At 33.5% G+C, this 25,472-nt stretch overlaps 4 protein-coding genes across 4 annotated transcripts; 2 read left to right on the top strand and 2 right to left on the bottom strand.

The window, feature by feature from the left end:
• Positions 1 to 720: 720 nt before the first annotated feature.
• Positions 721 to 1,988, top strand: LOC131594220 (uncharacterized). The gene is made up of 4 exons (XM_058866304.1): positions 721 to 1,157; positions 1,285 to 1,335; positions 1,434 to 1,521; positions 1,610 to 1,988. The coding sequence occupies exons 1-4, from the start codon at positions 1,063 to 1,065 to the stop codon at positions 1,865 to 1,867; spliced, it is 492 nt and encodes a 163-aa protein (XP_058722287.1). The 5' UTR covers positions 721 to 1,062; the 3' UTR covers positions 1,868 to 1,988.
• Positions 1,989 to 2,669: 681 nt separating this feature from the next.
• LOC131598653 (uncharacterized) lies at positions 2,670 to 3,350 on the top strand. The gene is made up of 3 exons (XM_058871234.1): positions 2,670 to 2,795; positions 2,903 to 3,020; positions 3,105 to 3,350. The coding sequence occupies exons 1-3, from the start codon at positions 2,758 to 2,760 to the stop codon at positions 3,348 to 3,350; spliced, it is 402 nt and encodes a 133-aa protein (XP_058727217.1). The 5' UTR covers positions 2,670 to 2,757.
• Positions 3,351 to 3,605: 255 nt separating this feature from the next.
• Positions 3,606 to 8,865, bottom strand: LOC131598652 (uncharacterized). The gene is made up of 8 exons (XM_058871233.1): positions 8,367 to 8,865; positions 7,839 to 8,280; positions 6,837 to 7,753; positions 6,412 to 6,747; positions 5,545 to 6,279; positions 5,224 to 5,442; positions 4,267 to 5,124; positions 3,606 to 4,183 (listed from the first exon to the last, which is right to left on the bottom strand). The coding sequence occupies exons 1-8, from the start codon at positions 8,863 to 8,865 to the stop codon at positions 3,606 to 3,608; spliced, it is 4,584 nt and encodes a 1,527-aa protein (XP_058727216.1).
• Positions 8,866 to 11,136: 2,271 nt separating this feature from the next.
• On the bottom strand, positions 11,137 to 13,789 carry LOC131598651 (uncharacterized). The gene is made up of 12 exons (XM_058871232.1): positions 13,652 to 13,789; positions 13,301 to 13,568; positions 13,131 to 13,221; positions 12,926 to 13,053; positions 12,749 to 12,839; positions 12,517 to 12,673; positions 12,269 to 12,426; positions 12,049 to 12,169; positions 11,797 to 11,967; positions 11,659 to 11,700; positions 11,517 to 11,576; positions 11,137 to 11,401 (listed from the first exon to the last, which is right to left on the bottom strand). The coding sequence occupies exons 1-12, from the start codon at positions 13,787 to 13,789 to the stop codon at positions 11,255 to 11,257; spliced, it is 1,572 nt and encodes a 523-aa protein (XP_058727215.1). The 3' UTR covers positions 11,137 to 11,254.
• Positions 13,790 to 25,472: the final 11,683 nt, after the last annotated feature.

The raw sequence follows: 25,472 nt of genomic DNA, 5'->3' as shown, positions 1-25,472 counted from the left end.
AAATGAATTTTTTGGGCTCAGCCCTAAAAAACCCGAGGCCCGCATGGGCCGACCCGTTTAGGGCCGGGTAGTCCATTTTAACAGCTCTACCATCAATTATCATCAATATACAATTATATTTCATAATTATTCAACCTAAATATAAGTATTTTCAAACAAAATCATGCTATTTATTTTTTAAAAAAGTCAATTATTATCTCAATTTCTTATTAAATACAAGTATTTATAAAAAAAAAAACCTACCCTTTTTAATTTTTAAAGAGTACTCCAGAGACTGTTAGCACTATTTCTCATTATTTATATACAAATATTAATTTTAACTTAATCTTTTGTTTAAATGTGATATTAATAAATAACTTTGTCATCAAAATAAAAGTATAGCTTGCCATTGGTAATGATTGGTATTTGATTAATAACTAGTGTCTTACCCGTGCGTTCGCACGGGTACCCGTCTGTCTCGCGCATTGGGTTTTAGGGCACTTTAATAAAATAGGAAAAATATATATATATATATATATATATATATATATATATATATATATATATATGTAAGTTCATATTATAAGGTAAAATATTTTAAATAGGTTAAAAATACCTGTTGGACCTTATAGTTGGTTAATTTATCTAAGTTAATAGGACAATAAAGTTTATTGGGCCTTAGAATTCTAGCCTTGGTGCAGAAAACCTATTTTTATTGTTAGACCTAATTTGTTAATAGGCCCAAAAAAGAATCCTATTATTGGTATTGTTACATAACGCTGGAATTTAAAATGAAAGTAACGTTGGATTCATAAGCAATCAAAGAGTCTGTCTTTGGCATTGTTGGTGTAAGAAACGCAAGGTTGGGTGATAAGTGTGAAGAACAAAATGTCGCAGCCAAGAAGGTATGTGCATGTGTTACTGTTTATGTTGTTTGCAGAGTTTATCATAAGATATTCATCCATTTAGAGGTCGCAATGTTGTTTTGATTCCAGTTCACCCGATAGGTTGGAGTTGCAAACTCCATGGAAGCGGCTCACAGTTGAGAGGATACTGAGTGGGTCACAGGAGAATGATGATGTTATGGAGGAATGGAAGAAACAACATCAAAGATTGAATCGTGTCGACGATGCCGGTAAAGTTTCTGTAGAGGCTGCCAGGATTGTTGAAAATAAAGGGTAATCTTATAGTTTAATTTTGTTTCTTGTATTGAATTCCATTTAACCTCTACAAAATTGAATGTGTTTCCGGAATAATGAGTTACAACTTAGTTTAATAAATAGTTTGTATGTTATTGTGTTGAAGGGATGATGGAGATGGAATTGAATACATAATGATATCTTCTGATAGTGAGAGGTAAAGTTTATTTATAAGAGATAGGGAATATATTATCGTTATAGGTATATTGATGCTGTTGTGTTTGCATTGTGTTGTAAATGTGGTCTTAATTGCAGGGAAATGAGTCCTGTACAGGAAGAGTTCGAAGAAGCGTACTGGACACGTGAAGTTCATGATGTAAAGAAGTTTTGCTCAAATGTTATGGTAAGCAGTGTTCAAAGTCTATAGTTGTTGGCACACTGGTGTTATATAGAGATGTAATGTAACTGATATTGTATGTCAATGAGTGCAGTATATTCCTGCAGAAATAGTAGAGAAATGTGGGCTTGCTGGAATGTCAGAGATTACCCTCAATGATGTGGACAACGGGTACCCATATGAGTGCAATGTGAAGAAGAGGCCAAAAAAAAATGAAACATATTTGTATGGAGAATGGTTTGACTATGTAAGGGCAGCGGAACTGAAAGTAGGTGATAAAGTGCACTTTGTGATTTATTACCCGCCGGTGTTAGATATTATGGTAACAGTGGAGCGCAGTGGTGATCGTTGATAGAGCTGTTGGTTAGGCAATGTTTGTGGTGGATGTATAGGGCCGTTTTTTAGCAGTTTGGTTTGTATGGGATTTATGGTTTTGTTTTTTTTTGTAATGGTGGATGTGAACCAAGATTAACAATTATGGCACTATGTATGGTTTTAAATTAAATATTATCAATTTTGGCTGTAAGTTTCATGGACTGAGCCGAATCTGCCATGGTTTTTATGCAAAATTGATTACCACTCTGTTTTAAAATTAAGTATTGTTTATTATAAGTATTGAACAGGATATCTATCAAACTTGATCAGAATAGGGAACCTAATTTCATTATTGTTGGTATAAGTTTGGGTATGGCTCCTGTAAATGGTAGGCTATTAAATCTAATAGGTAAACACACAACAATGGACATATGAATAGTTGAAAATTCAATTTAATAGTATATGTTAAAGAGTAGTACGATAATATTAAATGGTTATAAAATAGTTGTAATGTGTTATATTATATTGGGATGTGAAAGATCAATTGGGTTATGGGCAGTTATTGTTTTTCGTGAGGCATATAAATAAAACGAAAACTGTTTTGAAGTGATGTAAATGCAAAGAAGACTAATTGAACAATTGCATTGATTTCTATTGGGCGGTGGAAAAGTAGCAGGTATGTGAAGAGTCCATTTAGAGTGTTATATAAGTAATGTGCAGATAGTTTGATAGCACTAAACACTAAAGCATTCATCATTACTCTGCAATCAACAGTGTAAGCTGCGAATTTCTGAAAAGATGGAAGGAAGAGTTGATCAAGCAGTGAGAGGTAAAGGTTAACACATCATTTGAAAGTTTGCTCTGTTACATATTGTATTTAAAAGTTATATATGGTTGCATGCAGGTGAAGAAAACTCGGTCAACCAAATGGCTGTGGGGAAAGCTGTCACCTCTGATAACTCTGTGTATGTTTGAATTAGCTTATGTTGAGTATACATTTTATGTTTTAATTTAGAATGTTTGATAACACATTTATTTATTGACCATGTTGTCTGTTTGTATAATGTTCCAGATGCCATGAACCTGTTGTTGACGATTTTAGTTGCCATGTAGAACAGCCTGCTAAGTTACAATATTGTATCTGGAAGCAAGATGTGTCCAACGGGAAGATGGCTCAGTCATGTCTTCTTGTAAGTTATTATTCGTTTTAAGCTTATTGTCTTTCCCTAACAGTTAATGGGATTATCTAATGTTGTTTTATATCAATATTGCAGGAAATTCCTGAGCATGTTGTGGCAAGTCGCTGGCTCCATGGAGCAAGGTTTGTAGATTTGGTTGACTGGGAAAGGGAAGTCAGGTATGAATGTGAAGTTCATCATACCGAAAAAGGTCAGATGTTCTTAGGGCGTGGTTGGTACAAATTTGCCAAGGAAAGGTGCCTGCTTGATGGAGACTCTATGGGCTTCAGCGTTAAGGATCCCATCAGCAAGGAGATACTTGTAACAATGTTGAAATATTGACAATGATGTCAAAGTTTGTTATAAATATCTAAGTGTTAAACTTTTTGTAATTTTCTGGTGGACTTAGGTCCACCTTTATATTAATATATAAGATTTTGGTTTTTAGATGTTATGCTATATATATATTATTTCTGTTACTTACATTGCTAATATGCTATTAGTAATATATATTACAGCAGTTACTTGCAATACTAATATGCTGTTATTAATATAGATTACTGCTGTTACAGATTTACTCTGATCAATTCTAAAAACTTAGACATTGTTAAAAACTTCTTTATAGACAACATTTGTAGTTTTCTCCCTGAATTTCTTTTCTTCATCATGTATCAGTATTTTGATTCCCTTTTTTGTTGTTACTCTTGACAATGCGACATAAATCTGGCCATGTGTGAATACATCTTTCGGTAAGTACAAACCAACGTTATCCAAGGACTGTCCCTGTGATTTGTTAATTGTCATAGAATAGGAAACTATAATAGGGAACTGTCTCCTATTCAGTTTGAATGGCCATGGTGATTGGGATGGTGACATGTCCATTCGAGGTATGTAAACCAAATTTCCCATACCTTTACCACCCATTATTGAAGCCTCCAGTACATGGGCTGCCATCTTTGTTATACACAGCCTTGTGCCGTTACATAAACCTTCAGCCTGATCTATATTTCTCATGAGCATTATAGGTGTCCCAACCTTTAGTTTTAAGTGATGGTTTGGCAATCCTGATGTTCGGAGGGAACTTAGAAATTCTGGTGTGAGGATATCAACTACTGCTGGGTCATGAATTTCAGACTTGTCAACTGAATTTGCGCTGTAGTAGTCACGAATCTCTCCTACATTGTTGACCAAACAGAATTAGTAAAAGCAAAAATTAGATTAATATAATCCATTAAATTATATATTTTTGTTGCTTAACCTGGCATCAAGCTAAGTATATGGTCATTGATCTGATCAACAATCTGCAGTGTAGAGGCAAGTATCGCTCGACTTTTAAGGTAATCTACACATTGGAAATTATTTATGAAATCAGGGTATGTGCTATTGACAATGGCCACGATTGGATCATCAAATTCTGTTATCAGAATATCAGGTGGTATGTTGATTTCGGCGGTGCCGTCATTAGGCTCAGATATTCGGCCCTCTCCTATTCTTAAAAGCCAATCTGAAAACTGTGCTATCTCATTTTTGTCAGTCTGTGTCGATCCTGTTCGTAGCCGCATGTTTCTTGTCAATGTTAATACCTCAACTGAATGCCATATGTAAGATGCATTTATGGCACAGTGTACAATATCGGAACGACTGCCTCTGGGGACGACAGGTAAAATCTGTCTGAAATCACCCCCGAAAACAACAACCTTTCCACCGAATACATCAGTTGAATTTTTGTCTGCACTCATAACATCTTTCAAAGTTCTGTCAAGCGATTCTATTGCATACTTATGCGCCATTGGTGCCTCATCCCATATTATAAGCTTTGTCTGTCGTAACATGTCTGCGACATCATCGTTGAATTCAACCTTGCAAGTAGAATTGTCCATAGTTGGTACCGGTATCCTGAACTTTGAATGTGCAGTTCTACCTCCTGGAAGTAACAATGATGCTATACCGCTAGTTGCAACAGTTAAACATATATCGTGTTTTGATCTTAATGCAGCTGCGAGTGTTCTCCACATATATGTTTTTCCGGTACCACCATAACCATGAAGGAAGAAAACCGCAGGTTTTTGAGACTCCACAGCGTGGATGATTTTTTCATAAATACTTCTTTGCTCATCTTAGGAACATAATATTGATTGTAGAACGGTGTTAGAATAATTGATTCATAGAATTTCAAAGCGTAAAATAAAATGAATTTAATTGACGCAATAGTTACCTGTAAGAGCAGCAAACAGATTTTCAAATTCTGAGTTCATTGATGCTGTATCATAATTACGCTCATCATATATGAGCCTGTTTCCCAACTGTTCAAGAACATAAGCATCCGGATATGGAATAGGACTAAAATCCTTTAGTGTCCTTCTATTTGCCTGAAGCAGTTTCTCAATTTCTATTAAAGTCAAATTTTGCAACTCTTCTTGTGTGAGGTCCAATTCTGCATTGATATGAGAAATTGAGTTATAATGCTGTTGGTAAGTCATCTGTAGCTTGTTATTAACAAATTGTTTTGTTTGCTATTTTATTATGTCTAACAAACCTGGATTAGCAGCCAATGCTCTTTGTGTATGTAAGACACCATCAGATAATAGGAGCCAAGTTTGTTCCCAAACATGTGCAGGGCGATTAACAGCACCAGACAAAAGCATGATAACAAACAGTTTTCGAAGAAAATGACCAGTCCCCCAATGACTTGCCTCCTTTATAGCAGCTATGTATTCTTTGTCGTCTTCAAGAAATCCCATTGCAAAGCATGCATCTCTGAATGTATCATACTGAATGTTATCCACGGTCCTGATTTCCTCATATGTTGTTGGTCCTTTTGCCACCGTCAACATCATGCGCAGGTAAAACAGTTCACCAGTTGTTGGCGGAACCCATATGAGACGTCCAATGGTGAAGCCTTTTTTCCGCGGTTTCCATTCTCTCTTTTTTTTGTGGTAAACAAACTTTGAGACAAACTGACCATAAGTTAATGTTTGTGCCTCTTCATATTTAGCATTTGCTACCAGCCATGCAGTAAACATTGATTCAGTCACACTTGCAGTTTCCAGCACATTTTCCATGCGTGCATAATCTGTATAGTATATAGGTTTCTCCCCAACCAAATGATAGAACATACGTTCCACAGCTGGTTTTCTGCCATGAATATTGTAAGAGTAAATGCGCCAGCATGCTTCACTGGGTGAGACATACCTGCAGTCGAGATATTGTTGGATCTCATCAACAGGTTGATTGCTATTTGTTGAAACTGCTGCTGTTATTCTGTCATAGCCTTTATTGATATATTTGAAAAGATATTTTATTGAAGTACTCTGATTACACCATTCCATGTTTATATGTGCCTGGTATTTCATAAGAAATCTGGTATTATATGGAACCACATGTCTGTTGTCCAAGGTGATACCATTTTTTTCAATAGTGAAGGTTTTTGATCTTCTCCTATACAGCGGATATCCCTCTGCATCAACAATAGTGTCTTCAATAAACTTTTTGGGGTAGTATTTAGAACATCGTCCATTCTTCATACATTGTGAGGTCACGCGAGCAAGCCCACAGGGTCCATGCATCATATGTGCCCTAACCAATTTGTATAAATTGGGATGAACAGTCGGGTCGGGAATTTCAGCAGAAATGATCTTGTCTATGTCGGATGGTGTTGGGTATTTGCTCTTAGGGTGTAGGAATATCAAGATGTGAGCATGTGGCAATCCGCGCTTTTGGAATTCGATGGTGTACATATCTATTAAATTGAAAGTTAGTTCGATGTAATATTTTGGTACTACACAGACACATGATTGAAAAGTAGTATAATTAAATGAAACAACTTACATGCAATCACTTTTCCCACGACATGGTGTTTTGTAATATCATCCATGAGGGTATCAAACTTTATTTTGAAAACTTTTGAAATGATATCTGGCCTATCATGGGGTTGTAGACCTGTGCCTGACAATGCTCTTTTAATTTCAGGCCAATTTGGGTTGCAGGTAAAAGTAACAAATAAATCAGGGAATCCCAATTGACTTGAAATGGCCATACCGTCAAAATATAATTGATCCATATATCTCTTGCTACCAACAAATGTTGATGGCAGAACAACTCGTTTTCCTCGCTTTTGGTGTTCATTTCTTGTATCGCAATCAGTTTGAGCGGCCAAATTATTATATTTGCCCACTCTTAATTTCGACTGATTATCTCTCAACCAATTCAGTCGTTCGGATTCCATCATAGCATAGCCGTCGACTAAGAATTGTTGAAATAGGCGTCTTGAGTAAAGTAGTGTTTTTGCCTCTTTGCGACGTTGTTGTAACCGGTAAGAAAACCAATCCTTAATGCTTTGACGGTTTCTCTTAGTGACCTCAGTTTCATGGCGATATCTGTGCATTATATTTTTCCTGTAACCATCTTCCCCATAAGGAAATATAAGAGGATACTGATAAGCCAAATATGCTGGGTGAAACTCATCTATTCGTTGCAAACCACCATTGCGGCGCTGAATTAAGATGTCCCTTTTATCAGCAGAATCAATGTCTCCCACAATGAGTGCAGCCACTTCTGAGACAGTAGGTTTATTGTAAACACGGCCATCTTCGGATCTATCAGAAATAAGCCTGAGTTTTAAATCTGTGAAAGAATTTGTCCTTAAAACATCCCTTGCCATTCTAAAAGCTTTGGCATGAACATTGTGCTGATCTAACATCATCTTGAGCTTTTTGACAACCGGTCGCTCGATGCCTTTGTTGTCCCTGTTTATTTTTCGCAGCCATGAATAAATAGTTTAACATAATTTTTGTATAAAACAATTGTGTAATTATGTCTGAGCATGCTTACTTGAAACATTTTATTATGTGTTCAACTTCATTGTCCGTGTCATAGATGTATAATTGAGCATATTGCGGAGGTTGCCCTGTTTCTGGCAGCAGTGTACCAATTCGATGACAGGTCTGACCCTGCAGTCTCAAAGTAGGGGGTCCACCTCTTTTAGAATATGTTGTGTCGAACTTCATTCCAGGGGAAGTGAATGAGAACATTGCGTTGTATGTTCGTATGTTAGCCTGGTAGTTTTTACTATCTGAATATGTGTTATTAAATAGAAGATCTTGCAACACCTGTGGAGGTTGCTCAAGGAACGGAAGAACAATTTTTCCTCCACGGCAACAACGATAAAAGCGAGGAGTTGCTGTAATTTTGTGTCTATTCACTTTTTCTTGGTACCACATACATGCTTGGCAGTGTGCGCATTCATAACTTTGGTCGCCAATATCGTAATATTCTGAAAAAAGAAACCACAATACTGAATATGTCTATCAACAGAAGAAGTGTACATCATTTGGTTATCAGTGTATGATATGGAAATACCTTGAAGATGGGCCTCCTGTAATTGTGCCGGGTCTGAATCTTCGTCGGAACTGGAACTATTAGAAGAATTTAAATTATTGTCAGAGTTGGAGTCATCATTGTCTTCATAATGAGATTCAACAGACACATTATGATTTGAGGTAGATGGATGATCCATGGACTGACTTGACATATTATACTTTGAAGTAGATGCATGATCCATGTTCTGACTTTGACTAACAATGTTGTTCGTATTTTGAACCCTACTAACTTCAGTATTGAACAAATTTCTCAATCTTTTTCTGTTATCCAAGATTATTTTCCTTCTCTTTCTAGCCATAGCCGTTTCAATTGTGGTTTCATATGTTACAGAAGATGTAAAATTATGATTTAAATGGGAAGTGAGGTTGCTTGATCTGACACGGTTTCGATAATCCCTCTTTGCTTTAAGAATAAGCTTTCTCCTCTTTCTTGCAATGGATGTTTGAGGAGCAGTGTTTTTAACAACATCTGTTTCCATCACAAACACAAAAGTAGGATGAATAATAATACTACAAATAAGATTGATTTGTATAGATTTATGCACACAATATGAGATGTATAGCATGCTACTTCATGATTTTGAATACTAAAAGTTTACAGTTTCTAATTGAAGGGGAATTGGTGGGTTCAAATGTCATGAATGCAGTATTGATTTTAATTTTTCTTTGATACTTGAATATATATGAAATTGGAACTGAATATGAATAGAATGATGGTTATAGATTTAAATTACTACTTATCCCTCCCTTATAACTGTTGTGTGTGTTAAATGTATTTAATTTAATCTATACAGGTTATTTATAATATTTTATTTGATGGATGTGTTACTCTTTTAAAAAGACTTTAAGTCAAAACTAATATTATAAGTAAATAGAAACTGAACAGTTAACCCACTTTCTGCATGTACCTAGTACTTGTTTCCTATTGCACTGAATAGAAGTTTAGCATTGCAACTGCCTGCGGTTAGGGTTCCGACAATGGCATCTTCACACGGTGGTCCTTCTGTGCGTATTCCCTCTGATGATGAAAATGATTTCAGGTATGAGTAGATAATTTTATTTCACCATTGCTTTGCGGTAGAAAATAGGGTATACCGGTATACAAAATATGGTAGTGTGGTAATAACACTTAACAACATTTAGTGATGGGTGTAGTATCAATATAGCACAATGTTGTATTATGTGTGGTATTGTCAAGAAATCAAATGTGACTGAATGACTATTGTTGGTTTTTATTGTTGGATTTCATATCCCGTCGTTGCTCGGCATATGACTATTGCTTAGTAAAGAATGCTTCATATGCGGTTTGTTTTTAATCCATATTTGATGTTGGAACAACAATGATCAGGCAATGGAAATCATAGAAGATTTGGTAAAGGAAACAGGGTACGATCCTAAGGTGGAAAGAAAACGCAGGAATAAACAGCGCAAAGTCACTGCTGATCGTGTTGTGACGAATGTTAATGTTGTCGCCCAAAATAGCGCAATGGTTAACAGCAATCCCAATGCAGGACCTGTAAAGATAAAAGAGGAATCAACAGACATTGACACAAATGAAATCAAAGTTTCTGAAGTTGGTGAACCAAGTGGATCAAAATAGGGTAAGAAACAAAAGGGTAAAGTGGTGAAAAAAGCAAAGGTCGGTACAGACATTACTGTAGACAGTTCTACAGGGGCTCAAAATTTTTTCTGGAACACCCATGTTACAAATGCTAAATCTACACAGCAGAATGTAATGGTAAGGAGATATTTGAATATTTGCAGCATGTTATTGAAAATGTAAATAGTATATATCGTTAATAGTTACCTTATTTCTTGTATGCAGCATTTCCCTAAGGAAATCGCCAAAAGATGCCTTCGTCGCTTTCAAGATGAAATCAACCTGCTGGATGTGAGGACGAAGAACATTGTTACCTGTCAGGTTCACAAAGCTAACAGAAAAGGAATACCCCAGCCATATGAAAAGTACATGGCCCTGGGATGGTACGAATTCGCCAAATCTCTTAACCTGCGTAATGGGGATACAATAGCATGGAGTATGCTGCGATTCTCTCCGTATATCTATGTGAAGGTTGAAAGACAATGAAGAAACTGCTGCTATTTGCAAACCGCGTACTATACCCGAATTTTAATGGTTACATTATATGTTGGGAATGTTATTTTGGTACATTGTGTTATATATATTCTGCTACATGTTATTTTGTAAGCACTTTATCCAAAATGTGAACACAGTAATATTGTGACCACTGGAAGATCTAATCTATAATCATTTTCAGGACAAATTTTTTAAGTTCTCCTATTATATTCTATTAATCCACTCTGATATGCTGTTAGTTAAAATGAAATCTGTCCCATAATATTGTATCAACATTATAGTAAGATCAGACATAAAATTATTTATTGATAGTTAACATAGTCAAATGTTAAAAGTCCTGGTGTTTGTTTGTGAGACACAATCCATGTTTTAGTTTACAATGCAATAACAGAAAACTTAAATTCTGCTAAACCAAACAAACTGTTCTTTGCAACATCATTATTGTAACTAACATTAAAAATAATAAAAAAGGAGCACCGCGTTATAAGAGGTATAGTTAAAATGGAATGTTTGATATATGATCAAAAAGAATCAAAATAATTAATAATAGTATATATAATATGTAGTTCAATTTGAATCATTTGAATATAATAAGACAAAGAAACCATTGATAATTCTTAAATCAAATTGAACATAACAGAAGCACATAGCCAGTATTCATGCACTAATTATTACAGAAAATGAAATCACACACATGATTAAAAGCAAAGGAAACTAACATTCAGTTTTTGTAACAAACACCTAAGCAAAACACACACAAAATAAAAATATTCCTAATCAATCTTCTCCATTTTAATTATCTTCTTCAGCTTGTTTGATGACAGTTCCCCATCAATAGATTCACTTGATGCAGCAGGAAGATGTCTCTTACCACCAGGTGTAACAGCATCCGGCTTGTGTTCAGATGTAATTTCCAGGTCCTACAATGCCACGATGAAGACTATTAGTTAGGAATAGTGATATAAATGTAAGTCGATAAGTGTTAGTAATATTGATCTAAATGTAAGTAGGTAAGTGTGTTGCAGTGAGACTTACTGTAACCAATTCACAGTCTTCATTGGCATCTGTTTTAGCTTCATCAACACTCTCTTTAATCTATATATTGTTAAACACAGTTTTCAATATAACATAATCACAGGAAAAGCAAAAAAATGCATACACAGTTTAAAATTTCTACCTCCAGAGTATCAGGTACGACAGTTTGGATTGGAATAGGTTCCTTGAGAATTTACCAAAGAAAAACAAAATCAGGCCAAAAATTGTTATAATATGAAGTCCTCTTTTATAAAACAAATGTCAGTTTATTAGAGCTGACCTCATCTGTTCCCCATTTTTCCTTAAGTTGCTGGATAATAGGATCATTTTTTATAATCATAACGACGGAACAGTTCTTCCAGCGTGGATGCCACTTAACCTTCATAGCCATTTCCAACTTCAACAACTGATCAAGTGCTAACGGAAAGTCCAATGGATCAGTAATTCCAGCCTATTTAAACAACTGGCCATATTAATGTACACAGAGTATTGAAAAGTACATTCTAATTCGTATGCACAATAAAAATATAACCTGAATCATAGTGTTACGAAGTTGCGATGCAGATAAACCCAACAGCATTTCACATTCTCTGTTCCAGAAGACAAAATTGCAGCTTTGGCCCCCGTGAGTAACCTCAATTTCAATCTTATACCTGAACATCATAAGAAGTCGTTCCGTTAAAAAAGCCGACAACATAGAAACATCAAAAACATGACAGAAACAACATCTATTAGGTGAGAACAACTAAAACCTAAGGACTTCGGCCATGGTTTCATGACCAGATTCACACTCAAAGGGGGGGCTGTCCCCGCGCGCTATAGATTGACACATATGGCAGGCACGATAGAACCATCCAAACGGAGATGCTACTAATAATTTTGTTGTAGCGACAGTAGCGCAAAATGTAACCTGGACAAATAGCCGCCAAAATCAGAAACATGTGACACACTAAACAATGAGGTTATAATTACGATAATATAGGAAAATAGAAAGACATACATCCGTAAGTTGAATAATCTCAGCAATAGGCAAAACAACAGCCTTTGAGAATAATTTTTGGACAGGAGTGAGCTGTTGATTTTCAGAACTTTGGGAGGAATATTGGGAATTCCCTCCAAGTTGGTCAGACAGGGTTACCTTGCTCTCCTCAGGCATTCTGCAGAGCATGGATCATTTTCAAATTCATACATGAAAAAATAATTGCATAAAATGGATGACACTATCAACATACCTATCAATAAAGTCTTTCATGATCGGAAAATCAGCATCAACACATAAAAGGCTCACATTGTAGGTGTTTGTCACAGACAGAGGATACTTTCCTGCAAATACAACATAACCTTGTCAATATATTTATCACAGATTTTTTTGATTTAGTATTAATTTATAAAATAAGTCATGGAATAACCTTCTTCCTTCACTTTGGCATACTGAAGCAACACAACTGTAGGTAGTGATGCAGCAACCCTAACTTTGTTAAACTTGATGAACTGATCCGCGTATGATTCCCACAGAGTACAGTTCAACATGTTGTTGCTAAACCATGATCACAACACATTAAGATATATAACATGATTCATATATGAGGCAGTTTAATGTATAAAAAAACAAACCTGTGATCACGCAACATCATGCTAATTTGCTGCTTCTTTGCACCTGACTCAGTCTGCGCATAACCAATACTATCCACCATTCCAATGACATCTGAAATAAATTTATTAATTTCACACGACTATAATGCATCAAAACATGAGACAATAAAAAAACCAAAAACCATACTCACGAATCAGAACATGTTTGTCAAACCTCCCTGTTATGATGTCTGAAAAACTTGTAAATAAAATCGATTTCGCGGGTATCTCATGTTTGTCTTCATCAAGAACAGACGTTCCAGCAGTAAACTTTATCATATATCTGTGTCCCGATGCCCTGAAGGCCAGAACATAAGGCACCACCTTAAAATTAGATACAGTATAAGTATGGCCTAATAAGCATTTTTCGGTGAAAACCGACACATGCGGTGCTGGAACAACAGCATGAATATCATCTCCCTGCAGCAGAAACCAACAAATGATTCAAACTATACAAACATAGGTAAATGATAAACATACTGAAACATAAACAGGGTAATCACCAATTTGTCAACAAAGATCATTTCAAAATGTTCCTTGCTGTTGGAGACAACTTTCCATCGGTGGTGAATCCTAACAACAATCTTCCAAAGCTCTTTTCCATCATTGATCTCTGCTATTCTCTCAACAGGCCTTGACATGATAATGCAAATTCACACTGCACTGAATGATTACCGCAGAAGTTAGCAAGCATGGAAAGAGAAGAATGAAATCACTGATAAATAGGCAAGCCATTTAAACACATAATTACTGCAATTGTGCAGTTTGGAACGTGGAGAGGCACAGAGTAATGGTCCTTACATAACTGCAGCAACATGAGAAGCTGTGAGGGTGTAACTTCCACAGCCATAACTGCCGCAGCCCACCATGCAGTTGAAGGATCAAAAATTCTGTAGTAACCACCAAAGCTGATGTGGATCATTGAGAGAAGAGTTACTGATGTGGACAGCCTAAGAAAGTCCCAAATGGTAGACTTTTCTTATATGATAGATTATTAGGAAGATGGTAAAGTCTCACAGTGGTTGAAGATAGAACATTGAAAGAGTATATATAGAAGGATACTTATAACCTTATCAATCGATTTTGTAAGGATGAGTTAGGTCAAACTCTAATATGATATCAGGGCCTATCGATTGGATCATGGGCCGCCCACTGTTTATATTCACGCACCAAACCTAAAAAGAGAGCTGGGCGTGAGGAGTGTATTAGGAAGATCCTAAAATCTCACATTGGTTGAAGATAGAGTATTGAAAGAGTATATACAAAGGGACACTCCTCACTTACCAACCAGTTTTTTAAGGATGAGTTATGTTAAACTTTAATAATAATTATGATTAATAATGTAATTGATATTCATGATTAAATATTTTTTACATAATTGAATTTTCTTAAAATATTACTCGTTGTTATGAATAACGTGAGTTAAAATACTCGTCTAGCTCGCCATCGTGAATACCAATTACCATATTTTTGTATGTTTGGATTATATTTTTTATTTAAAATATCACATTCCAATGTACAATAAAGTGAGGATAGAACATATGGGTGGGAGTTGACCGATTCCAATAAAATTGAATCGCAAAAAATGTATGTTATTGTATATAATTTTTTTAAAAGTTTTTTAATTCATCTTCTTATGCTCAACATTATTGAATTTAAAATTTTTTAATACATCATTTCACACTCAACACAATTGAGTTGAGTTTGATCCATATATATATATATATATATATATATATATATATATATATATATATATATATATATATAAATAGTGGTTGATCAAAATTATCGATATGAGATTTAACTTTTTTAATACGTTCTCTAGTGTTTAATACTATTAGACTTGATACACATATAAACGATAGATGATCCGAATAAATAAACTCGTAATACCGTATTAAAATATGTGAATTGAATCTAACTCATCCTAACATATCTGATTTATAAAATAATAAGTGTCAATTTTGTGAATTATGTAGAACTTGGAGCTTCATGTAAACATGATATTTCAACGCAATTTTTTGTGATCCATCTATCTAAATGTATACTTTATTTTTTTCAAAACCAACTTGTGAAAAATGATTGACCTAACATATATAAGCATATGTTTATATTTGTTATGAATATTTATGTTAGTGGATGTCCATCCATTTTCTAGTTCTTCATCTTCTTATTCCATACTTAATATGTGCTTAATATGTATGATTTTCTATCTCCCTTGAGTCCTATAAATAGAGATCCATATTACAATGTAAAGCACACTTGGAATAAGATAAGATAATATTTGTCTCTTTCTTCTCTACCTCTCTTTGATCTCTATATAATTTTAGTTAGTTTTATAACACGTTATCAGCACGAAGCTTTACCGGAAAAAAATTGAAGCCCTAATTGTTAGAGGTAATATTAGTTAATTATTTTATTATTTTACTTTCTCATTATCCATGTTGAATTTTGATATTATATCTTATTAAATTATCAATAATCTCTAAAGGATTACAAAAACAACGTGTTTGTTATATAGTTCCTGAAGAACTTAACAAATATCCATTAAAGATAGTATTAAGTTTGTTATATAGTTCTTGAAGAACATATCAAATATCCTAGAAGGATAATATTGAGTTTGATATACAATTCCTGAAGAATTATAAATTAAAAAACGGTGATTGTGATTGAGTTCCTGAAGAACTACACACACACAAAAAAACTTTTTATCACTACGAAGATCATTTGTGATATATAATTCCCGAAGAGTTAAAGTTTTAAAATAAGGATTTCTCACACCTTAAAATATTTTATCTATAATATTAGAAGAATTTCATCATGATATTAATGAATCCCAGAAGGATTGCATCTATACTAATAACATATCCCTGAAGGATTGCACAAAGAATAATTTTTCTTGACCGTTGTTTATGAAAATAGTTAGTGATGTGATATTTGTAGAACTAAAGATTAATATTAAAATATCTCCAAATTATTGTTCAAAGATTGAGTTTAATCGATTCTTGTGTTTATAATAATTGATGAATTCCAGAAGAATTCAACGTTCAATCACCTTTAAAAGGCCGCATCTATAATATTATTGAATCCTAGAAGGATTCTATCAATTATGTTAAAAATTAACAAAATAATTGCTTCAATAATATTATCGAATTCTAAAATAATTGAATCAATAATATTGAAGTATCCCAGAAGGATGATTTTGAGGTATGATTTTGAGGATGATCTTCATGCATCCCAAAAATATTGTAAGAGTAATATTAAAATATCCCTGAAGGATTTCATAAATTTTTGTTGTTGTTGTTGTTGTTGTATCGATCTAAAAATTTATAATTTGGAATATGCTCATAAAAAGATTGTCATTCCAGAAGAATAACACAAATAATTTTAACGCATCCCAGCAGGATGGTTATATGTTTTCGATCATTATTTATAACAAATTATTTATATAGTTATTGGAGATCTTATCAAACATCCCTGAAGGATAGTAAAACAACATAATTATATGATGATATGATTTTGTATGATTTTGATAATTATATGATAATATGTTCATATGCATGCGTATGATTAAAGTGTTAAATCATGAGATATTCTTAAGATGATCAATGTTTGCGGACTATTCTTAAGAGAATTAAGACATTGCAATCTATTAAAGAATATATCAATAGTCTAAAGTTGCTACATATTTTAAAGTTTTTATAATAGTGTTTAGATTTCTCATATAAATCTTAATTATACTATTCTTTTCTTTTTACAAGTATAGTGGATGGATGACATTTGTTAGTCCATCTTAAAGGCACACGAAAGTAAGCTCATATTTTGATAGAGTCGAGATTCGAATTCACTTTAATCCTTTATATTTTATTTTTGTGTGTTCTCTTTATGTCTTGTCAAATATTTTCGTCATAGATAATTCACATGAATTATATTGAAGGTATTGAATATCTTTGTATTACACAAATGAATTTGGACATAAAATATATAATAGAAAAGCTATAGGCTTTTCCCTTGGGCTTATCCTACACTTATATCAGTACAATTTAAGCACATGTCATTGTAAATCAATAGTTTACAAATTACACTCAAATGTGTCGTTGGTAAAACCGTTTGGGTCATCTCGGATATAATATGATGCGAATAATTTGTATTGAATAACCAAAAGTTTCTTCAATCCAGTCAATTTTTGTGTGTTTTTAAAGGAAAATAAAAATTTGAGAAATTACGTTTTTATGACATTAATTGTTGCATCGACTAAAATATCATGCATATGTCTCTACTCATAACCAGAAGTTTGTGAAATTATTTTCTCAACTAATTAGACTAAGATCTTGTTTTCTGAATTTTTTTAGAAATTCCTGTATAAGTATCACATATATTATTAAAATTGATATTGAATATCATGTAATATATGTTCATAAAAAGAAAATGGACCCGAAGATCCATTCTTTAGACGTCTAAAGCTAATTATATGGTTGATACTTATGAGATCATCAATTCTAAATTATATATTTGAAACACCCAAAGTATGATATTAAGATATGTGTTCGCATTAAGCCAACAAGATACTATATCTTAGTCCTCCCTAATTTATTATAATATTTCTCATCTTAGTGAACATTTGGATGTGTTGTGTATATTCCAATTGCTCCAATATAATACATTAAGATGAGTCATGAAAGAATATTGGAAAAATATAATTAATATGACTCTCAATTTTGAGGATATAATTTGAGCAAATAATCAAATACTTGATTGCAGCCCAGTAGGCTGATTATCAATTGATAAATTAATTTTCCCAATATTAGGGGGAGGGAAATGAACAGCTGAAATCATGAACAAGACGTTCAAATGAACAAGTTAAAATAAATTGTTGTATTGATCCTCGTACAAATCAATATGAACCAAAAGTTCAAAATATTATTCATTTGCAAAGTTTATGAAATAAATTATCGGCTGGTAATACTCCACTCAAAGTGGATTCTCCTATTGGATAATATAATATTGCAAATGAGTTGTAGCTGCGCCTGAAGCGTGGTATGAAAGTCGGTTCCAATGTTAAAAGTCCTCTACTAAGAAAAGAAACTAAAGATGACCCAAGTGAGGATATGAAAATGCTAAGAGCACTTTGATCTAATTTAATTTTCAGTTCCAGAAGAACAAATCAAGTACTTGAAATATGAAATAAAGAGATCTCGATAAATTATATCATGGATGAAATGGAATGGAACCGAAATTGAGATAACTGAATAAAGTTAATATTGACAATGTCTTTGTATACAATATAGCGCTAAAAGTGATCAATGATAACGAGGATCATGAGTCAAAGTCTATTAAAGATTGTAGACTAAGTGAGAATTGACCAAAATAAATATATTCAATTGAAGAAGAATTAAACTCACTTTATAAGTAACTCACTTTTGGACCTGTAGTCCGAACACCTCAAGATGTGAAACTAATGTGATATAAATGAGTTTTTGTGAAAAAGAAAAATAAGAATGATATAAAGTTTGATTTATTGCTCAATGATTTTCATAAAGACCTAAGATTGATTTTGATAAAACATATTCACCTGTAGTGGATTCAATCGATTTTTTATAATTAATTAGCCTTGTAACACATGAAGGGCTTAATTTGAACATGATGGGTGTAATGACATCTTATTTATATGGTTCACTTAATAGTGATATTTACCTGAAACTCCCTAAAGGGTTCAATATACCAGAGACACGTAATTATGGATCTCGAGAAAACTACTACATCAAATTGAACAAGTCTCTGTATGAGCTGAAAGAATCTGGATGCATGTGGTATAATCGCCTCAGTGAATATTTACTAAATGATGAATATACAAATAATTCAATTTGTACTTGTATTTTCATAAAATGATGTGGAAAAGAATTTGCAATACTAGTTATCTATGTGAATGACATACATATTATTGGAACTCCTGAAGAGCTTCCAAAAGCTATAAATTCCTTAAAGAAAGAGTTTGAGATGAAGGACCTAGGAAAAACAAAAATTATGTCTAGCCTTACAAATTGAGAATTTGGACAATGGAATATTTGTACATCAGGAAGATTATATAGAAAAGTGTTGAAACACTTCTATATGGACAAATCTCATTCGTTGTCTACTTCAATGATTGTTATATCATTAGATGTAGAGAAAGATCCTTTCAGGCCTCAAGAAAATGATTATAAAAATTGTTTGGTCCCGAATAACCATATCTTAATGCAATTGGAGCACTAATGTACCTTGCTAATTATACACGTCTCGATATATCGTTTGTGGTCAATCTATTACAAAGATACAATTATTCGCCTACATGAAGACATTTGAACGGAGTCAAACATATACTTCGTTATCTTAGAGATGTTGGTTACTTGTCAGATTCTCACAATGGTAGATCAGAAAGAGGTTATTTGTTTACATGTGATGTAACAACCATTTCATGGAGATCTATGAAACAACTCATGGCAACAACTTCATCAAATCCTGCATAACTATTAGCACTACATGAAGTCACTTCCAAGAAGAAATTTTAAGCAACTATTACAAATAATATCATCTCACATGTAAATGTCTGCATGAGGGGGAGAAAACATATGTTTTGCACTCTTTTTTCCTTCACCATGGTTTTTTCCCATTGGGTTTTCCTGGTAAGGTTTTTAACGAGGCAATTCACATTCAAAGGATATTGTACTCTTTTTTCTTCACTAGAATTTTTCCCACTGGGTTTTTTCTAGTAAGGTTTTAACGAGGCATATCCTCAATGGACATCCAAGGGGGAGTGTTATGAATATTTATGTTAGTGGATGTCCATCCATCTCCTAGTTCTTCATCTTCTTATTCCATACTTAATATGTGCTTAATATGTATGATTTTCTATCTCCCTTGAGTCCTATAAATAGAGACCCATATTACAATGTAAAACATACTTGGAATAAGATAAGATAATATTTCTCTCTTTCTTCTCTACCTCTCTTTGATCTCTACGTAGTTTTAGTTAGTTTTATAACAATATTATACTTGAACAATTAATAATAAATGACACTCAAAATTAAGTTTTAACAACAATATTGTACAATTAATAATAAATGACACTCAATATTAATGAATGATAATTTCACCTTTTTTTTTTTTGGGGTAAGAATTTCACCTTCTTATATTCCTTAAACCTAAAGTAATATTCAAAATATGATTACTTCAAATAACAAATAACTATGCCAAACCAAAAAATAGCACCTTCCTGCTGAAATTATTGTAACTCTAGCACATTAATAACGAGCCGTACATGGTGCAAACAACAACGATATACATTAACTAGGATATTTGTACGATTATCATTAAGTTGAATTCAACAACTCAACAAAGGGAAAAGAGGAAAAAACATGTGGACAATACTTGAGTTGTTTGTCTTTTCAATTGGTCAGTGTTTGAAGGAACAGGGTGTTTTTGATAATAGATCTACCTAAGATAGATATACTTCATGAAAGGACTTGAAGACAGCGAGACTAAGAAGGTGAGAAACTGACCAGTGAAGTTATATCAAGTAACTTTAAGAAAATGTATAATGTGAATGTGAGTTTGCCAGCTAGTGATATATTGGTTCATGATTTTTTTTTTCTTTTACTTTTTAAAGAATCAAATGGTAAAATTCATAAGTTTTACTCTTTGAGAATTGTAGGTTCAAACTCATGTTCATAACTACCAAGGTAATCTAACATGTTTTTGGAGGTCCAAAACAAATTCTATAATTAGGCATTAAAAAAGTAACACAAAATTTTTAAAAAAATATATAATTAATTTTGTGAAATACAATGTTTGAAGCTACGTTTAATAGGATATAGCGAACGAACTTAATCAATTGAAGTAGAAAAATTTTATATTTATCTTTGAATCAAAGATGATTGTCTAATAAACATAACATAATTACGTTATTTTGTTTAGGAAAAATAATTATTAATTATTAATGACCATTGCATGAACATTTAAAATATTATATAAGAGAAAATACAAATTCATATATATTTAGAAATTGATAACGGTCTTAGATAATAATCTCTATTATCTTGAATTAATTTATTTTGTATGTACGTTTGAATATTATTAAATGTGCTTTGGGGATTCAATATCCAAGAAACCGAACTTTTTTAAATTTATTTCTTCCCAAATCTAAGGTATGCACCTAAATGCTAACACAAAAGTTAAAATTTGATGTGAGCCTTGACATTAAAAATATTTCAGAACAATGAATATAAATTGAAATCACCACTAAAAGATATACTTACATGCACTATACTTGTAGTATGATTATGTCAAGCAAATTAGTACCTCACACAAGATCCATAATACAATCCTTTTGAATTATATAGAGTTCATATGAATCATGTTGTAATTGTATCTCGAAGGAGTTTCTCATATCTTTGAGCATATTTGTCAATATTTGAAGTGAATCTGATTGAGGTACTAGGGTCTCAATCTTGTGTTGGAGGGCTGAACAACTGTCTTTTGTGCTTGCACCACCAAAACAACTTTCTCATATAAGTATAATAGATTTAAATTTGAGTGAGCAAGTGTTCCCAACAGTTTCAATTGCTGCATCATAAAAATAACAACAACACAATACATAATTCTAATAACAAAAACAACAACAATACGTAACACATATTTTTAATTACACAAATGAAAAAGGAAGTTCCAAAACCAAATCTATACTTACCTCAATCACATCTTGGGTTAAACTCTCCCGCACATCCCATGTCAAACTCTCATGCATAATAATCACCCATTCATTTTCTAATCTTTCCTTTATCTTCCCCTGCATCCTCTCCTCTAGCCCCCCCCCCTCTATCTTCTCCTTCATTCTCTGATCAACTAGCTCTTTAATCCGTTTATGTCGCATTTCTTTAATCTTTGAAGATGGTGAGAAAAATAACCTCAAGTCGACGCCTCGTCCGGATACCCCCACCATGCTCTTTTGTTCCAATCGCCACTACTAATATGTCATGGCATTGTTGTGGAAAAATGCATAAATGCTGGATTTTTTAACCAACGAATCCTATAACACAAATAAAAATTCATTACCAAAGTTAATTAACTATATTTAATAATGTTGAAAAAATAACTATATTTGGCAAGAGATTTTACTTTGGCTTGGGATTGCCCGTATACCTTTACAATGGCATCGGGAAATAGCTTGGATCATTCGATATTGTAGTGGAAAAGGTAAAAAGTGTGGTCTAATGAAGCTGGCTGCAGCAGAAACGATATACTATTGTTGGAAGTATAGAAATGACACATGTTTTGGGCATACCTATGATAGGAACACAGTTGTAAATAATATAAAAGAAACCATCATACATAGAGGATGAAGAATTAGAAAATATAGAAACATAGTGGCTCAACTATTGATGTAAGTACTAGTGTAAGGTTGGATCCTTTGTGATCACCTTGGTTTGTAACTGTTTTTTGAATTAATCCAATATTTTGTTGATTCAAAAAAAATGTTGAAAAAATAATCTAGTTACAATCTTCACAGCTACTACATGTGTTATCTTTGATGTGAACTCAATGTTGGGTCATCATTGAGGGGGAAGTATTCACATTGGGTCAAACACTCACCTAAAAATCAAAGACTCATCCAAACAAGTGAGAGAGAGAGAGAGAGAGAGAGACCACATATTCACCCAAAACCTTAAGATGATAGGTGTATGGGTCCTCTCACTTATAAAGTGCTCAAGCTTCACTTTTCTAAGCAATGTGGGACTTAGAACTCACACTTGTTTATTAACATAATTCACACTTGTTTCTTAACATAAATCACACTTGTTTCTCACTAATCTACCTCTCAAGTGTGAGTCTATTCACTATTCTCCCCCTAAAGAGGAAGTTCTTTCATCCACATGCTTGTATCATCATTGGCATACACCCTTACTCGTCATGAGCACTACAACGAAACACACCGCCTGACCACCACCGTGTCAAGAAGACTTTCGATATAAGGAGTTGGTCCTTTACTCGAACTATTGGCTCTGATACCACCATTGGATCATCGTTGAGGGGGAAACATTTATATTGGGTCAAACAATCACCTAAAGATTAAAGACTCACCCAAAAAAGTAAAAAAGACACCACATATTCACCTAAAACCTTAATGTAGTAGGTGTATGGGTCCTCTCACTTATAAAGTGCTTAATCTTCACTTTTCTAAACAATGTGGGACATAGAACTCACACTTGTTTCTCAATAATATATCCCTTAAGTGTGAGTCCATTCATTATGCTCCCCCTAAAGCAGAAGTTCTTTCATCCACATGCTTGTACCGTTGTTGACATACACCCTTACTCGTTATGGGCACTATAAAGAAACACGCCGTATAGCCACCAATGTGTCAAGAAGACTTTCGATACAAGGATTCAGCCTCTTAATCAAACCATTGGCTCTCATACCACTATTGGGTCATCATTTAGGGGGAATTATTTATATTGGGTCAAACACTCACCTAAAGATCAAAGACTCACCCAAACAAGTGAGAGAGACACCACATATTCATCCAAAACCTTAAGGCGATAGGTGTATGAGTCTTCTCATATATAAAGTTCTCAAACTTCACTTTTATAAGCAATATGGGCCTAAGGACCCACATTGGTTTCTCAACGCAACTCACACTTGTTTCTCAACACTTGCCCCCTGGTCTCCTAACGTAATGATAGAGATGGTCCACCGTCAAGGCTTATTGAAGTATCTACTAGCTCTTGTTCTATCTGTTTTATTTTTTCTTTAATCACGTTCTCCTCACGTTTATCACTTTTTAAATTAAATCAATCAGCATCTTAACAACGGTGTTGTGGACTTTTGTCAACTTGGATATCACCATGACACCTCTAAACTTTCTTGTACTTTTAGTATCAGTAGTAGAATCCTCATTCGTAGGAGATATGGTAGTTTAATCACTCATCTCTATTTAAACAATAACGACGACAATAAATATTTTACTTAATACAAATCAACAAAGGCACCTAATTTGAGATTCATTGTACATACGGTACATTTTACTTAACACAATATAGACACTTTCTAAGAGAACTTCATAAGAATAGACTCATAAATATTTGTTGGGATTTTAAGAGGGATTATTTAAATTTTTTATCCTCTTAGAGGAATAATCCCGATGAATGAATCTAATCTGATGAATGGATCTTCATTAAATCATTAATCACAAACCAAACACCAATAAGGATTCAATAATTACCTCTTAAAACGTGCTTTATCTTTTGATCACGAACGACGGAAGATACCGACGTCTCTGCGTAGTCCACGCGAGTGCAAAGTGAAAGGCGGTGCTAGCCGTTCTTGCTCTGAGAAAAGTGACAATTAGCTTTGGTAGGGGAAAGAGCTTTTCTATTTATAGAGAGCTTCTAAAATCCTAATGCTATTATTTTGGGATTTTCCAAAATAAGCCCAATCTAATTTAATTAAAGTATTTAATTAAATAAATATTATTTATATTTAATCAAACTCTTTTAATTAAATAAAATAAATTTAAATTAAATCATATTTAATCTAACTAAATGGCAATCCTCATTTATTTAGTTAATCCATATTTAATAAAATAAATTATATATGTGCTAATGTATTAAAAAATTCAAATACCATTAACACATATTTAATATAATAAACAGTAAGCGGTATCTAGCAACACATCACTGCTACGCAAGTGACGAGAATGTCGTGTGATCTGACATAACCTTTCCGTGATATTGATTATGTATACAATTACCCTTTTGCCCTTATATCTATATTGAACACAAGACATAGAATGTGTCACCCTTGTATAGTTCAATATTTTATCCCTTGATTCCAAAGTATACTTGATAGCAACAAATAAGCCCAATATCTAATATCGACTTATTTGAGCACAGCCATGCATTTTACAATCATACTCTATCAAGGGCCCACAGATATTACTCCAGTATATGTAAGAGGGGCAAATCACATATAGGTCACTCATGTCCCTCGGCATGATTTGTAAAGTACCCATCAACCATCTTTATGATCATCCTGTTACGGACAATGTTTAATTGGCAATAAAGTACCTAACTCCACATCGAGGGTCCATAGTGGTTTCAGGTCGAAGGATGGTATACACCACTATCACTATGAGAATAACTTATGACACTTACATAACAAACTATGTAGTATTCTTATGGTGGGTCAATCTAGTATGAATATTACTCCTAATATTTATACCTATGTGAAGACTTGATATCTCATATCCATGACCCATGAGATACAGTCATCAATGTACTCACATAT

Source organism: Vicia villosa, linkage group LG4 (genome assembly GCF_029867415.1).
Source record: "Vicia villosa cultivar HV-30 ecotype Madison, WI linkage group LG4, Vvil1.0, whole genome shotgun sequence".
In the NCBI taxonomy this organism is placed as follows: domain Eukaryota; kingdom Viridiplantae; phylum Streptophyta; class Magnoliopsida; order Fabales; family Fabaceae; genus Vicia; species Vicia villosa.
Note: the sequence above shows the minus strand (reverse complement) of the source record. Positions and strands in the feature narration are given on the sequence as shown.

Coding starts and splice junctions, on each gene's coding strand:
- LOC131598651 (XM_058871232.1), bottom strand. CDS start 13,789: ATGTCAAGGCCTGTTGAGAGAATAGCAGAGATCAATGATGGAAAAGAG. Junction 13,569..13,651: donor TGATCTTTGTTGACAAATTG/GTGATTACCCTG, acceptor TTTCTGCTGCAG/GGAGATGATATTCATGCTGT. Junction 13,222..13,300: donor TGACAAACATGTTCTGATTC/GTGAGTATGGTT, acceptor AATTTATTTCAG/ATGTCATTGGAATGGTGGAT.
- LOC131598653 (XM_058871234.1), top strand. CDS start 2,758: ATGGCTGTGGGGAAAGCTGTCACCTCTGATAACTCTGT. Junction 2,796..2,902: donor GTCACCTCTGATAACTCTGT/GTATGTTTGAAT, acceptor ATAATGTTCCAG/ATGCCATGAACCTGTTGTTG. Junction 3,021..3,104: donor TGGCTCAGTCATGTCTTCTT/GTAAGTTATTAT, acceptor TCAATATTGCAG/GAAATTCCTGAGCATGTTGT.
- LOC131594220 (XM_058866304.1), top strand. CDS start 1,063: ATGGAGGAATGGAAGAAACAACATCAAAGATTGAATCGTGTCGACGAT. Junction 1,336..1,433: donor ATATCTTCTGATAGTGAGAG/GTAAAGTTTATT, acceptor TCTTAATTGCAG/GGAAATGAGTCCTGTACAGG. Junction 1,522..1,609: donor AGTTTTGCTCAAATGTTATG/GTAAGCAGTGTT, acceptor CAATGAGTGCAG/TATATTCCTGCAGAAATAGT.
- LOC131598652 (XM_058871233.1), bottom strand. CDS start 8,865: ATGGAAACAGATGTTGTTAAAAACACTGCTCCTCAAACATCCATTGCA. Junction 5,125..5,223: donor TCTGTTTGCTGCTCTTACAG/GTAACTATTGCG, acceptor TATGTTCCTAAG/ATGAGCAAAGAAGTATTTAT. Junction 4,184..4,266: donor TATACTTAGCTTGATGCCAG/GTTAAGCAACAA, acceptor TCAACAATGTAG/GAGAGATTCGTGACTACTAC.